This window comes from Pelodiscus sinensis, chromosome 1 (assembly GCF_052426305.1).
Source record: "Pelodiscus sinensis isolate ZL-2025 chromosome 1, ASM5242630v1, whole genome shotgun sequence".
Lineage (NCBI taxonomy): Eukaryota > Metazoa > Chordata > Testudines > Trionychidae > Pelodiscus > Pelodiscus sinensis.
Window position 1 is genome coordinate 133,568,620 of NC_143052.1, and position 16,874 is coordinate 133,585,493.

A 16,874-nucleotide genomic window follows, 5' to 3' on the forward strand; every position below is an offset into this window, starting at 1 on the left:
TTATTGGACCTAACCAAGTGAGTTATAAGATCAAGAACACATATTCCTGTGCATCCAGAAATATAATCTATGCTATCATGTGCCGAAAGTGTCCGTCTGCTATGTACATTGGACAAACATCTCAGACACTTCGCCAAAGGATTAATGCCCACAAAACAGATATCAGACAAGATCACAAAGAAAAAACAGTTTCTTGCCATTTTAACCAGAAAGGACACTCTCTCAATGACTTAACCACCTGCATTCTGCTACAAAGACCTTTTACATCTGCACTTGAAAGGGAATCCTCTGAACTGTCATTCATGTTAAAATTCGACACTCTCCAAAAAGGAATGAACAAACACTCAAGCTATCTTACCCATTACCAAGATAGCTTCCCCAATTATCACCTCTAATACCATTAACTCACAAACATCCCACTCTCCCCACCTCTAATATCATCAATTCACAGACACTTACCTTCCTTCCTTCCTCCCCCCCCCCCCGCATCCCCCTCCTGTTCTGAAATGTGATTTGTCCTTTTCATATGTGTTCATTTTTTTTAATTGTATCCTTTGGTATATATGGTTGTGACTATTTTCTTCCACTATTTGATCTGAGGAAGTGGGTCTGGCCCACGAAAGCTCATCATCTAATAAACCATCTTGTTAGTCTTTAAAGTGCTACATTGTCCTGCATTTTGAATGGCACTGTGATCTTTCCCTAATCATCCTTCCAGTTCTATGTTCTTTCCTTTTTACTGCCATCCCTTTCCCATTTTGCATTGGCATTGGCTTTCCCTTCCTATTTTGTGTTCTCTCTTTGCAATGTAGTTTCCCTTGCACCCACCCCAGTTTTGTGCTTAGTTTCTTGTCTCTCTTGCTCCTCTGCTTTTGTTTCCCATCTTCCTTCTCTGTTTTATTTCATGTGCTAGCAGTAAGATGGTATATATTACTCTCAGTAAAATAATGAGAAGTCCTGTGGCAACTTAGAGACTCATCTGAAGAAGTGGGTTTTATACACAAAAGCTCATGATAATATATATATATATATATATATATATATATATATATATATATATATATATATATATGCTTGTTTCAAGTCTATTTTGAAATAGCTTATTTCATCATTTGACACTGTCCACACAGCGCCTATTTTCAAAATACAGCATTATTTCAAGCCATCCCTTGCTTCTCATTCAATGAGGTTTACAGGGATGGTGAACTAGCGCGTCTGCTATATTTCAAAATATAGCGGACGCATTCAAAAGACGTGGGGTAGCTATTTCAGGGTACCTCTAGTATCTTGAAATAATTTTGCTGTGTAAACATACCCTAAAGTGCCACAGGACTACTACTCATTGTTTTTAAAGTTACAGACAAACATGGCTACCTCTCTGAGACTTACCAATAAAATAGGTCATGCTCAAGTAAGATTCTAGTAAATTTCGCTTTCCACTGCTAAAGAACAATCAGGTAGAATGGCACAATACAAGAATGTATGACAGAATTGTGAACAAAAAAAATCCCTTTTAAATGTCCTGCTTCTGGAACAACGTTAAGAGATGTAAGTTGTATTGTTTTTACTCCTTGAGTCATTCTTCCAGTGCCTGCATTTACCAATTATCCCCCTTTAGCCTCCTGTATATATCACACTTTAAAGAGCAGAATTTTGTCCCCACAGAATATGTCCTCTAGTGAAATATTAATGTTGATATTTGAAACATAAACGGTAAACATAACTCAAATGTTCAAAAAGTAAAATGTTCTGACATGAAATGCTGTGATTGCTTGATTCTTTGCTTGCTTGCACCTTTGTGTAGTCATTTAGACATGTAAACTAAGTATAAAACACTATGAGATCAAAATGGTAGTTCCTAAATCTATTCCTAAATGTAAACTACTAAAGGCTAAGCATGAAATATGGGTTCCATTGAAGTCCATGAGAGTTTTGCTATTGATTTGAATGGGGCCAGGATTTATCCTTGATCCTTCAGGCTGTTCTAATATATGTCAGAATACCCCAGCAGTGGGCCAGTCCTGCTTTAGCCATAGCCTTCGACTAAACACATCTTGACCGGACAATAGAACCTGACCCACTCTACTGTGGTTGGTATAAAATCTTTAATTCTGTATTCCCACCACATTAAGATCCTATTGGAGAATAATACATGCAATTTAGGTAGGTAACAGATAATTAGATGTTGCTAAGAGACTTCAGCTTAAGAACTATAATTTGAGCATTACAAATTGCAACATAAATTTGCCAACTGGCTTAGTTCCACTGGGCCAAAGTTGCTTATATTAAAGTGTATAATAGTGCCGGAATGGGTGAAATTACCGATAATTTTTTGCAAAACTATTATCTGTCTAGGATGAGGACAATTAAAGGATTTGACAGTTAAATTAAAGTAGCTAGGGTTGAAATCCTTGAGAGAGGCTCTGCGTGTAGTTGGGCATCTGTCAACTTCCTGAAGGGCACCAGTAGGAGAGACAATCCTATGCTTAAAATAATTTCAGAGAGAAACTGTTTAAAAACACACGGTCAGTACAGCTTTAGGATAGTGATGATGATCCCAATTAATTAAAGCCCAGTTTTGCTCTGAAAAGTTACTCCATAAATCATGTTAGATTTATTGTCTCAACAATTTTCCTATCAGATGTTTATAAGTGACGGTATGGGACCAAATTCACTCGTATGTTACTGTTGCTTTATGCTGCCTTGAGCATGCAAAAATAGTTGCCATCCCAGGTTAGCCAAGTTTATGGTTGTTTTGTGTTGCCAGAGCAATGCAAAGCAGGGAGAGTATTTCTGGCACCTTGTTTTTCTAACTGCCAGTACCAGCCCTTACAAACTCAGCCTGGAATTTGAAAATCAGTCTGCTCTGTGTCTGTATCATTCACCTTCTAAGGCATGATAGAGCAAGTATTTAAGTATGTGAGTAGTCCTATTAATCATAAATATACCAAAAATGGAACTCTGCCTCCCATCTGCATAGTAGTATTCATTACTACAATATGCTGAAAATATTTAGGTAAGGTGGATTAAAGAATTTTGTATGCTACTTCATTGTGTTATTTGAGAATGTCCATGTCCCACATTGAAAAGAATCAAATTTATAATATTAAAGGCCTGATTCTCAGTTACATGAAGGTCTTTGTGACAGGGTAGTCTGTCTCCTGAAGAATAGCAGGATATAGGGGGTATCTCATCCCCACCATGTAGTGTGCTCCTTTAAGATTTTGAGAGAATTTAGGAATACAAAGACGTAGGGAATAAGAGAACTTGGTAGAGAGGAATTTGTCCCAGTAATTAGTAGTGCTTAGGGGGAACCTGTTATTGATTCTTCCAGGGCTTGCAACTAGAAGCCTGGAAGAGTGGGTGGGACAAGGCTATCCTCTTTCCTAGCCAACGGGGACTAGCAGTCAGCAGGAGAAGACCTGCCTGCTAACCTCACTTAGCCTGAGGGTGAAGTAACTAAGTAAGGGAAGAGGCAGTTAGAAGAGAAGCTGACTGAGGTCCTACCTTTGGAGTAAATTACAACTCAATTCACAGGAGGAGAGCTGTGGACTCTTGATTTAAGGAGAAAGTTAATAATAGCCTGTTTTACCCAACTCCGGGAGGGAGTGGGGAGTGGGTTTCACTTGAGGAGAAAGTGTCTGGAGTGCAGCCTAGCCCCAGGGTGGGGGCTAGCACCTCTAGAGGAGGGGGAGGGAACCTCTGGCCCACAGGCTGCATGCACTTCATCAGGGTTAACTGCCGACAGGCTGCAACATGGTTTGTTTATTGAGTCCGCAGGCTCAGAGCCCTGCAGCTCCCAGTTAGTTTGTGGTTCAACATTCCCGGCCAATGGGAGCAGTGGGGAGTGGTTCCCCACTCCTGCTCTAGAGTGTGGTAAAAGGAAATGTGCACAAACTCTTATATGACCCAAAGTGGGCATGAAATCCAGAGACAAAAGAAATGGTTTGCACTCTGTAAAGACCTTCCATCGTCTGGAAAACTCTCTGGTTCAGAACTGGTCAGATCCTGAGGGTGCCAGACTAGAGAGGTTCAACCTGTAGTGATAACAAAGTGCAGCTCCTATGCAAAGCTTTTCATCCCAAAGCACTTTACAAGATGGTAAGATCATTGCTTCCGTGTTCAGTGTTTTTCTGTTCAAGAATAGATGGGTTTTTTGTTGTGCAATATGTTCAGCATGAATAGTCTCTGTGGTGACTGCAAAACACATGTTCAAGCATTTATACATATTCACTTAAATCCTAATGGGCCTGATGTTGATAGGAGCTGAGCAGCCTTGAACTTCATTGACTTAAATAGGAGCTGCAGGTTCTCAACCCCAGATTGACAAAGATGCAGCTAGGTATCTATCAGTTTTAACACAATAGCCACGAGGGTCTGGCCCCTCATCTAGTCAGGTGTCTTGGAAAACCCCACTAGGTACCTAAACACCTTTATAAACCTGGCCCTTAGCCCATCCTAGGGCAGGATCTTCATGATTTATTAATCATCTTCAAAGAACATTGATAAACCTAATGCATATTTATGACTGCAGATGTAACCCCATTGTTTCCTTAACTAGTGGGTTACTGGTAATATTCTGAACAGCTTCTGATCTATATAAATAATTCATACAATCCATCCATTGAACTATTGTCAGAATGAAAACAAAGCTGTAAGCTTGCACCCAATCCATATGCAACTCTCAAGAAACTGATTTCGTGTTGTATTATGAAGACCAAACACGTTAGTGCATAAACAGCATAAGTGTAAAGCAAGTGTACATGTAATCGATGCTTAATAAGACTAAGATTTGCTTAGTGCCCCAGACACATGATCGTAAAAGTGCATACATAAGCCAAACTAAAGCAAGAGTTAAATGTGACAGAAGTAAGAAACTTTGTCATTTCCATAATAATTAAATTGAGTTGGACCAACTACATTTATCTTTGAAAGGTGAAGTATATGAACAGAAGCAGTGAAACCCTTTGACATTAATAACTAAGTGCAGAGTTGTTTGCCATACTTGCCTAAAACTACTTAAAACAGAGTTTGTCTGGCCATATACAGCAATAACATGACTGTGGGGGAATAATAATGGGATTCGAAGCCCTTGTGCATCCAGTGCTACATTGTCCTGTGTTTTGCTTCAGCTACCCCAGACTAACACGGCTACATTTCTATCACTATTGTGCATCCAGGGGATCTTTACCATTGGCGGCCAGACTGCTCTTGTGACATCCCAAAAAGTCTAAACAAACCCAACAACAGTCTCAGTTTTCCATGATGCAGCTTACTCCAGTGTCAAGCAATGGTGGAGAGTAGCTCTGCTCAGCACCTTACTAAAATGGGGTGGGTGTGACCATCTTGCGTAGTGAGGCACAGCACTATGAAGTGTGCATGGATAGACTAGCCAGGAGCATGTCTACGATGCAGTACAAGATATATGGAATGGCTAGGGTTCACCTCAGATTCAGCTCACTCAGACTCACAGGGCTTGAGCTACAGGGCTGAAAACTGTAGTTTAGAAATTCAGGCTCAGGCTGGAGCAGGTACTCTGAAACTCCACGAAAGTGGTAGGGTCTCAGAGTCCAGCTCCAGCCTGAATGTCTAAATTCAGCTTCTTACACTGCATCCCCCGTTTCTTGAGGCAAGTCAGTTGACCCAACCAAGACTCGGTGCCAGGGTGGTTTTCTTGCAATATAGACATCCCCAGATTGGCCCTGCATTGGTGTGCTATGTTGCCTTTCTGTTGCTGAAATACTAGCAATCAGCATTGGTATTCATCAATGTGTGGCTACCCTGCATGCATGTGACATGCATCCTTTCCCTAAGAAAACTGGAGAGGTTTCAAAGAGCCAGCTATTATGGTTTAGAGAGAAGAACATGCTTTCTAATGAAAGGCTCAAGCAGCTCAATCTATTTTGCTTATTGAAGAGAATGTTAAAAGGTGATTTGATTAATCTGTAAGAACTTTCATGGGGAACAGCAATTTGATAACAGAGGGCTCTTCAGTCCAGCATTCTGAGCCAGTGGCTGGAAGTTGAAGCTAGAAAAATGTGGTCTAGACATAAGGTGTGACCGTTAAATAGTATGATAGTTTGCTCACTAGACCAACTTACCAAGAGCTATGGTAGATTCTCCATATTGAAGACTTTAAAATTAAGATTTGGTGTTTTTCTAAAAGCTATTTTCTAGTGCAACCAGAACTCCTGGACTTGAAGAAGGAATTTATTCAGGGAAGTCCTATGGCATATATTGTGCAGAAGGACAAAGTAGATGATCACAGCGGTCTCTCGGGTCTTAAAAATTTACTCTGTATTAGTGTCACAGGAGTTCTGTGTGTATGTTCATTTTTCATTGTTTGTTTTTATTACTATTGCATATAATTAGTAAGGTGTCTCTTCTGGCAACGTTTTAGAACTGTTTTTAGCAAGAATTTCTGTACCCTTACTGGAACTTTACCTCGACTGTGGACAACAGAACCACTCATTCAGTGCATCAGACAGAGCTATCCATAGGCAATGTAGAGGTTAACCAATATGACCAGTAGTTTGAGTATGGGACAGCTGGTTGGTTCCAACTTAAACCATTTCAAAATTTCAGCATAAGTAAAATGGTTTGGACAGAGGAGTCTGCAAATCATTGCAAACCGCATTAGGAGAGGTTCCTGCAGCTAGTTATGATTGGGCATATTTAGAGAGAACAAAAGCTTTAATCATAAGATTTTCAATTCCACACCTCCCATCCATGTTCTCGCTGGTTTAGTTTCAGTGTGTAAACCCTTTTCCATTGAGGTTATTTAACAGAAAAAGGCACAGGCCCTGCTCTGCCCAAAGGAACAGGACTAACAAGGCCCTAAATTGTGCTTCTGCTGCAATGGCCAGAACTGCTGGGATGTAGGTTGGTCTTAGCCAGGCCTCCTCCAGCCTCCAAACAGCTCCTACTATGCACCTTTCCTGGAACACCACCTTTATCACCACCTATGTCCTGGTTGGCGGTATGGGGTTGCCTTTTCCCAACTGGCTGGCATTCAAGGAATACAGGGAGCATAATAGTTTTTGTCTTTTAGATACAGGAAGAGGACACTATTTGTAACCAGCAGTCTTATTTTCAGATACTTATTTTGAAATCAAACATAACTTCTGCAGAATTTAAGATACATTTCTACTCTGAGTAGTTATAATAAGAAAATGGTATTTCCCTGCTCAGAACACTATCTTCTGGGTGCATTCAAAGCAGAACATATTGACTGGCAACAGAAATATGATTTTACTACTTTCTGCTTGTATCAGACTGGCAGGAACAAGGGGAGCCGAGAGAGAGAGCTGGACTCTCTTCCTTCCCGTGCAATATTTGCTAAGTTTCAGTCAAGCATTGTATCACTGTGCACATCCACTAAAGACAGTGGAAGTCCACAGATGCATCGGCATGAAGAATCTGAACTGTGGATTCTTAGTTATAAGTGAAAATGTGCAAGAGAGAAAGTATGTTGTTGTATCCAAGTGCAAGCTGAATTTGTGGAGGTGTTCTTTTGTGGATAAATAGAAACAAATAATATAATGAAATACTTGTGAGCTGAGCACTATCTAAAACACAGGCAGGGTAGAATGCACCACAGGTCTTGGAGGACACAGGCTTCTGTATAGTATACATCCTGACATGCACAGTTCCCTACCCCCACAGTTCCTTACCCTGAAAGCCAGACTACGTAACCAGGCTACCGTCTGTGCTTTGCTTACTCTTCAAAGATTATGAAGAATGTTATTGCCAGCAGTTATAAGGTACCACACAACGTTTTCTAAGCAAGCACACTTATTCTTGAGGGCTGTGTCCAGACTCGGTTTTTTTCGAAAAAACTTCACCTGCGTCTAGACTGCAGCCGCATTCTTTCGAAATTAAATCGAAAGAACGCGGCTTTTCTTTCGACGGCGGTAAACCTAATTTCACAAGGAAGAACGCCTTTTTTCGAAAGTGCTCTTTTGAAAAAAGGCGTTCTTGAATGCAAACAGGGGTTTTTCGAAAGAGAGCATCCAGACTGCGTGGGTGCTCTCTTTCAAAAAAGTGGCTTGCTTTTTCAAAAGTTCCGCTTGCAGTCTAGACGCTCTTTTTCAAAAGAGGCTTTTTCGAAAGTATCTTTCGAAAAAGCCTCTTTCGAAAGAGGCTTGCAGTCTAGACATAGCCGAGGTGAAAGCATGTGAGAGAAAGCATATTAAAAAATTAAAAAATCAAACCCACATGTGAAGTTTACCAGAGGTCCTCTTAACTCCATTTTTGGGCTCAGGGCAATGTGAGTCCATCCAACCCTTACCGTTTGCTATAAGAGAAAGAAGGCCCTGAGTCAGTTTAACCTCAGGCTATTTATCCAGAAAGTCTATTCTTTGTCAGTTAGTCCCTGGAGAATCCAGTTTAAAACCAATATACACAAGCCTTTGCAAGTACCTCTCAGATTCAAACCTAAGTAAATTTTCCTATTCACCCCACTTTCCCGCACTGCTTTTGGTTTCTGGAGAGTTGTGGTAATCCTCCCCAGTGGAATTACATACACTTAATATAGTAATTATTATACACTTAATACAGTAAGAACTCCAGGCACTTAATACAGTAAGAACTCCAAAAAATAGTTTCGGAAATTGCCATGTCTATCACTTTGGTGCTTTACAATACAATCTTTTAATGGCTAGATGGCACTATTGCCAGAGAATAAAATTAGGAATCGTATAAAATACCAACTGAACTCACAGATTTTGCTCAAAGAAGACAATAACTTGCAAGTGCTGAAACAAGTATGAACATTCAATCTATCACAATCTATCAATAGAATTTGTGGTCCCAATTTTCTTTAATGGATTGCACCATGTAAGCTGATTCCTTTGTTTAATAATTCGGTAGTATCTTTGCAAAATACGTCTGTGCTTCTCATGGGTGCAAATGTGAGCCCAAAGCTCCCTTTCACTGCATGCTATAAAGAGGAACAAAATTGTGGTAAATCCATGCAATGCAGAAGGGAGGCGGCAGACAGAGGAGAAAGATGCTTAGATGGTGCCCTGACCCCACTTTGCATTGTACATGAGGAACTGAAGCAATGAAGACACGATTGTGGAGTGTTGGGGAACATACTATCGGAGTTATGCTGGCTGAAGTATTGCTGCTGCCCAGAGAAGCAGTAACTTCTCCAAGTGGTGAATGATTCCCATGGCTTGGGGTCACATGGAGAGGCATCCAGTGGCATAATGGCAATTATGCAAGTCATGGAGTTGGTGCAGGAGAGCAGTGAGAGGCACAGAATCTGTGTCCTTACTCTGGCTAAGGTTTCTGGGTATTACTGCCTAATCTTGCAAAAGCGGCGAGGAGTCCTGTGGCACCTTATAGACTAACCAAAGTGTTGGAGCATAAGCTTTCATGGGCAAAGACCCACTTCATCAGATGTAGGTCTTTGCCCATGAAAGCTTATGCTCCAACACTTTGGTTGGGCTAGAAGGTGCCACAGGACTCCTTGCTGCTTTTGCAGATTCAGAGTAACATGGCTACCCCTCTGATGCCTAATCTTGCAGATTCTTGACCTTCCTTCACTCTACAAGCCACATGTTGAGCAACCAGGAACCCCAACTCAAAGAGAAGAGTATGAGATGGATTCTAACAGTAAGAGACAATAGCATTTTTTTTAAAACATTTTAGTAAGCTCCTCCATCTTTAGTGTAGGATGGGGATGATAACCTAGAAAGCATGAGAGTCTAGAGAGGAAAAAGATTAGTGTAAGTCAAGGTTAGCTTTAAATACTTTAAGCAATCTGGGCTTCCCTTGGAAGTCTGTTTTACAGCTATAGGGCATGTCTACCCTAGGAAACTACTCTGAAATTACTAAAATCGACATCATAACTCCCAAAATAACAAAATCGAAATAGTACCTCCCCCCTATGGGGGAGCATCAAAATTGTTCCGAATTATTTCATAATAGCACATCCACACTGATTGGAGCTGCCTTGGACCTAGAGCCTCCAGAAGCACTCTGGGGAGGGCACCAGAAGGGCAGGCACTGACTGCGGCTGCTTGGTCAGGTAAGCTAAGACATGTGCTTACCAGGGCTCCTCTCTACAGCCGCGTCTCACATGCCACTCCTCCGCTGCCTCTCCGTGACACAAATGGATGCAGTGTGCTCCAGTTGCCCTTGCAGATGCCACAGCACTCAAAGCATGGTGCTGGAGCTGCTGCAGAGCAGACGTAAGCTCACGGGTCTTGTGCTGCGCTTCATGGTGCAGTTCATCCACACCACCCACATGCTGTTCCAGCAGGATGAGGACCAACCCAAACTGCAGACCTTCATCACCCAGGTCCTGGGACTCCTGCTGCTGCAAATGCCCCTCAGTCCCCTGGACACCATGGATCACCGCTTCTGGCTATGGAAGACCAGTTGGGATTGGTGGGACCACATCATCCTGTAGCAATGGGATGACCAGCAGTGGCTCCAGAACCTCTGCATGTAGCAGGTCACCTTCCTGGAGCTTTGTGAGTGGCTCGCCCTTGCCATCAGGTGACAGGATACCTGCATGGGACATGCCATCCCTGTGCAGAAGTGGATCATCATCGCCCTATGGAAGATCACCATGTCAGACAGCTACCACTCCATCAGGAATCAGTTTGGTGTGGGGAAATCTACAGTTGGGGGCATGCTCCTGTAAGTAGCCCAGGCCATCAACCACATGCTGCTACAGAGGATTGTCACTCTGGGGAACATGGACAGCATTGTGGATGGCTTTTCCATCCTGGGCTTCCCCAAATGTGTGTTGGGGATGGGAGGGAATAAATGGCACTCACATCCCCATTCTGGCCCCTGACCACCGTAACTCACACTACATCAACAGGACCTCAGCAAGCACAACATCCCCTTCATGGTGGTGGCCTTTTGTGTGCGCCACAGCCTCTGTGAGAGCAAGGGGGAGACTTTCCTGCCAGTGTGGGGGGCAGAAGCTAAACAGCTGGCAAAGGCATATAAGCAGTTGGACACCAGTGCCATTCAGCAAGCACATCTAGGGCCTGTGCTCATCAGAGAGGCCTTCAGGGAGGGTTTCGTGCTAGGTCAGCTGTGAGACTCCCCAGGTTCTCTCCACAAGGTGCTCCTGCATTTCCTCTGTGTGTCTTTGCTCCCCCACCTCTCCTTTCCCCTGCCTTCCCTTTCCACCTTGCCCCTCCCCTGAAGAGCAATAATAAAGTCTTCTTTATTCAAAAAACAAGACTGTTTCACTGGGAGATGCACAATAGGGGCGGGACTAGGGAAAGAACTTGGAATGGGGAAGGGGGAAGTGGGGAGCTCAGGGATGGAGCTGGGACTGGGGCCTGCCTTGGGTATCTCAGGAAGCTTTGGCTGCCCAAGAGGTCCCACCACCCTGTTTTCTGGGGCCCCAGTGGCCTCTGGGGGACTAGGAGGGGAAGCCATGAGGCACAGGGGAGGTGGCTGGTGGCCTGCTCCATGCTTGAGGCCTTGCACTCTATCATCAAGATGAGGGAGGAGCACATGACCTCATGCTGGCTCAACAGCTGGTCCCAGGGGGCCTTCCACTGCTCCTGGTCAGCAGCCTGCTCCTGGCATTCCTCCAGAAGTTCCCGGATGAGGGACTGGAGGCAGGCTATCTGCTCCCTCATTAGGTCCTCCCAGGTTTTTTTCTTTCTGTGGACCCTGCGGAGTCATGCAGATGGCATAGGAGGTGGGGGATGCACCATGCTCACAGCTCGTCCAGTTGTGAAGAAAAGTTACAAGGACAGTCATCCCAGGAGACACTGTATGAACCCAAGCCCTAATCTCTGAGCTGACACCAAAGGTATCAGTTCAGATGATGGAAATGTGCTTTGAGCAAGGCCATATGTTGCCTAGACAGCAGGCACATTCCTGCAGGGGCATGGATGTCCCAGAGGAGTACTGCAACAACCATGGCTTGGGGACAAGCAGGTATGGGAAGGTGCTGGCCAGGCCAGGAGCATACGAGTGGGAGGGGGGACGAGACAGGTCGGCTTCCTTCTGTGTCCCACACATGCTGGGTCTGGCACTGGTGGCATCTATCTCTGCTTGCTGGAGGGATGTGTGTGTTGGGAGAATTGTGTGTGAGTGGCAGAGGCCGCTTGCTGGAGAGAGTGCTACTGTGGTCCACCCCTCTTCCACCCTCTGGCAGGTTCCCCTGCTCAGGATCAGTCTGCTCCACATTTCCCGCTTGCCAGATGCTGCCTGAATGTGGGTATGAGCCCATGCTGTGTGCAGCATTTCTGTATGATTCCATGCCCCCAGCCCTCTTAGTGGTGGCTTGTCATGAGAAGGTGTCCCACCCTGGAGTAAGGCAGGCCTGTGCAGGAACCTTGTGAGAAGGAGCGAGGGGTTCCTGTGTAAGAGCGTCATGGAGCTGAGTGCTCCGGACTGGCACTCTGTGTGCACTCACATGCACAGGCTTTTGTGCAGCCCCCAGGCTGAGTAGGCCAAGTGAGGAGCATGCAGACCCTCACAGCCTGCTCCAGACCTGGTTGAGGGTCCAGGTGTGGCCTTTGTCAGTAAGGCTGGAGCCCATCGAACTGTAGACGTCTGTATTATGCTTTCTGGTGAGGAGTTCCTGGAGGATGGTCTCCTCCCGCCAGATATCAATGAAGTCCAGGATCTCTGCACGTGTCCAGGTCAGAGCTCTCCTGCATTCTTGGCCAGTGGCAGCTGAGGGGGCTGCGGGAATGCTGGCAGCTGGGAAGGGGCACTCAGAGGTAGCGGTGGAGCCTGCCATGGCTTCTGGGATATTGCTGTGTGGCATGGGGCTGGCAAAGGTCTGCATGTGCCAAAAGCCCTTCTCCCACAGCCTGCTGCTGTAACCTCTGCAGGAGAAGGGGAGCAGTGGAGCTGGCAGGAGTAGCCAGAACAGCCAGAAGTGCAGCCGTGAGAGGCCTCTGGAGGCCAATTATTTCGAATTAGCAGCACTGGAACATCCTTACTTACGCTATTTTGAAATAGCCATTTTAAAATAAGCGTTATTCCCTGAGAAAAGCAGGAGTAGAGATTTCAAAATAACCAGCCCTTATTGCTTGTTATTTCGAAATAAGGGCAGGAGGGGGTATTTTGAAATAACTCCCTAGTGTAGGCCAGGGCTAAAAGATCTCACTGTCAAAACATTTTTCTTGATTCTTCAACTAAAGTTTTCCCTTTTCTAATTTCATCCCTTTAATCCTATTCCCTCATACTATTTTAGATTCCCTCTTTTATTTGTGTTTACACCCTTCCAATGTTTGTAGAGCTTATCCTATCCTTGTCCTTTAAACATCATTTAGACAAGACATCCATATCTGACTATTTTAATGTTTCCTCATAAATCAGCCCTCCAGCTCCCTAATTGTATTTGTTTTATTTCTCTGAACTCCTTCCAGTTTGGCACTATCTTATTGCTAATGTGAGGCGCAGACCTGAACAAAATGTTCCAGGTGTAGTCAGATGAGGAATGTATAGAGATGGACTGTTTTTCCCCTGTTCGGTGAGATGATATCGCTGGGGTGCAACCGAGATTTCATTTGGATTGCTCCTGCTGATAGCCAAGATTTTTAGAACTGCTAATGCCTCTAAATCCCTATTTCAGCACCTCAATGGCCTGTTTTTTTTAAACGTACTAACGTACTGAGCAGCCAACAATTCTCACTGCAGTCCCTGTGAGCTGCTGGGATGTACCCCTATTTATTTATAAAAGCTCTCCTTATTCCTCTTAATTCTTTTGGCTAGCTTTAGCTCATTCTTCTGTTTTGCTTCCTTAATATTTTGCCCCTAGTGAAATAGTTTGACATGGTGTCCTTCATGCCTTTTCAAAGTGTAGTAGCTTTTATATCCTGTATAACTGCTGGGTGGTAAATGCCAAAAACAAAATTAAATGCTTCCCCAGAAACACTTTTTATAGTTGCCTTCTGGCTAAAAGTTGGATTCAGGTATTCATGTTCTCCATTCTTTGGGGTTGCTTCTCTTTGGGTTTGCTATAGTGCTGCCCTTTCAGCACAATCATGAATACCCTTAATTTGAGTTCTTGAGCAGTGAAGAGGTATATGCATGTATACTCTCCTACAGCAGTGTTAGAAGCACTCATGGGACATTTCTCACCAGGGTTGGGGACAGGATGGGGTCTCTTCCCATTCTTGCACCCAAACAAGCAACCCCAGAAAAGTGATGGTTACACACCAATTTCATAGTACAGCAAATTCCATGCTTTCCTTACCATTTCAGGAGGCATTATGCCTTGAAGGAGCATAATGCTGCCAAGTTTTGTCTAGTCAGGAAAGCATTTTCCTCAGAGTAGCAGTGCCTCAAAAAAAAAGGGGGGGGGGGCTTTATTTGAGTCTATACACTCAGTTGCTGATCTCATTTACCTCCATGTAAATCTCCATAAAAGCACTTGACTTTGATCGAGTCTCTCTTGATTTACACCAGTATAAAAAGGCCAGAATCTGGGCCCATTGTGTAGCACAGATGTTAAGACTAATGAGAACAGCAGCTGATTTGGATTCACAGTTAATTCAATTGCATATTTTTGCTTTCACTTAACCACTGTGATCTTAGTTTTTAATAACCATTTTTGGGGGATGGAAATTACATGTAAATCAATTTATAAAATTCTTTTTGTATGAAAACATTTTTCTTTTCATTTTAAGAGCAGGCAACTGGGTTTATTTGAGGGCAATAATTCTCCATTATTTTTCACTGGTAAGTATCAGGTGGACAGAGTTACCTTTTGCACCCAGACGAAAAGTCATCTGAGCCCTCTATAAATAGGGCTTGCCTTCATTATTTCTCTGATCTTTGAACCAGATGCCATGAGAGAGTCTGGGATGCCTAGAATACAGCAAGGGGTGAATGTCTGACCCCCAAGTCAAAATTCCCATCAACTTCAACGGAGGCAGAATTTCACCTAAATTGTTTAATCTTCCAACTGGGACTAATGGGCCAAATCCTCAGCAAATCTCTGTTGACGTCAGTGGAGCAAAGAGATTTACTCTAGCTCAGATTCTGGAACCATATTAAGAGAATATAGCAACACAGGATGTAAACAAATGTGTCATAAATAGAAAGTAGAAGATGCTTCTGAATACTTTACAATGTGATTATGAATAGTCAGATGGTTATTTTAACTCTGAGAGGGCTGAGTTGTATAACAGACATGTTGGATGAGGGAAACCTTACAGTATACATCTGAAATAACTGGTAACAAACATTTCTATCTTCTTATTTCTTACCTAAAACATCACTTATCTGCGTTCTTTCAAAGAGAGAGATTGGAAGAGGTTGTTGTGGATTTTTTTCTTACTGAAAGTACTTTCCTCTCATTAAAAATGGTTTAGGGTTCGCTTTAATCCTTTCTATTAATATTTTGAAATTCAGGAGACACTGGTTGAATTTTTTTTCTAATTTAATGAAATTTCAAATTTAGAAATTCAAGGGTGATTAAAAAAAACAACCCCAAAACTCAGAGAGTCTCTTTTCCCGTCCTATTATTCTTCTATTTATTTTAGAGATGGCTGAAAATTTTCCAATTTCAAAATTATGTTGAAATTTTCAAATTCAAAAATACAAATGGGGGAAGAGGGGAAATCAGTTATAACTTTACTTAAACTTTTTCCCTTTGTTTTTTTTTCCCCACTTCTAAAATTCACCTTTGTACAGTTCTCTGATACTTGTCTTCACCTTTGTGTTTTGCATCAGGATGAAAAAGAGAAGCTAACATGGAGAGATCGTATGCCTGGCTATTTAGTGAATGTTGCATCCATTTTATTTATGGTAATTTTATTTGTATTTTCTTTCACATTCATCTGGATTGTAAAACTCTGTGAACAACATCCTCCCAAAAGATGAATTAATACACTCACAGATAGAAAAGACTTTTCCTATTTTATACTTAAGAACTTTCCTATAGACAACAAAATATATAGACTGGTGTTGAGCTGCAAAGTTTGATACAATCGTATTAGGAAAGTTTGGCCAATAGCCGTGCCAATATTTTGTCAATGACATGATAGGTTGAGAACCATGGATGGTCTGTCTAACTACATATAAACTGAACTCACATAACTTGATCCTCAGCTGGTGTAAATCAGCAATGAAAATATGCCAGTTTACACCACAGAATTTTACTCCAAAAATTAATGTAAAATACTATCTTGGCCATAATATATTAATTGACTTGAATGGTGTAAATATTACAAAAATTTCTCAAGGATTATTCATTCAGAAGTTTAAACTGGGCATACTTCTGTAACAGTCACAGTAATTTTGTGTTCACTTTCACATTGTGGGTGTATGTGGGTAGCATCTGTAATTTTCAATGGTTAAGGACTTAGTGGGTATAGTAGGCCATATTTTTTTTTAGACAGAACTGACTGATTTCAGTGGGGACTTCTGCTCAAAGAGTGATGACACAATATGTTCTGTTTTGCACAAGTAACTAAAAAGCAACTGTGTTTTAACCTGTTAGGCTCTTCACTTGTGTCCACTTGTGGGATCATATAAATGTCGACATGTGCTAGTTTTAATTCAGGAATTAATCAAGCCAAAAAGAGAAATTTCAGCTTAAAGCAAAAAAAGATGAGTGAAAAGGTATAAAAAAATTAGAACTGATTGACTCTCAAGTGTAACTACATCATTACTATCAATGCTGTAATACTTAGCGTGTCCACAGAATAAGACCCTTTCTTAATAGAGTGTCTTCTTTAAGATGAGTGCTTAAACATACACTTACAGGGCTAAAATTAAGCATGCTCTTAAAGTTAAGATTGTGATTGTTTTCTTGAATCAGGCCTAAATACTGTTTCCCACGCTTTGTATAATATCCTAGACAGAATTATCAAGGTAAAATGCAAAGCACCAGATCCTCAGTGGTTGCAAACCAGCAAAGCTTCATT

General features: G+C 42.4%; 1 protein-coding gene across 1 annotated transcript in view; it reads left to right on the forward strand.

Annotated features, from left to right (window-relative positions):
* The window catches only part of ANO2 (anoctamin 2), a 292,358-nt gene that overhangs the window by 225,395 nt on the left and 50,089 nt on the right, over positions 1-16,874 (forward strand). The window contains exon 16 of the mRNA XM_006128152.4: positions 15,679-15,753. Within this exon, the coding sequence (XP_006128214.3) occupies positions 15,679-15,753 (75 nt within the window). The remainder of the gene's footprint in view (positions 1-15,678; positions 15,754-16,874) is intronic.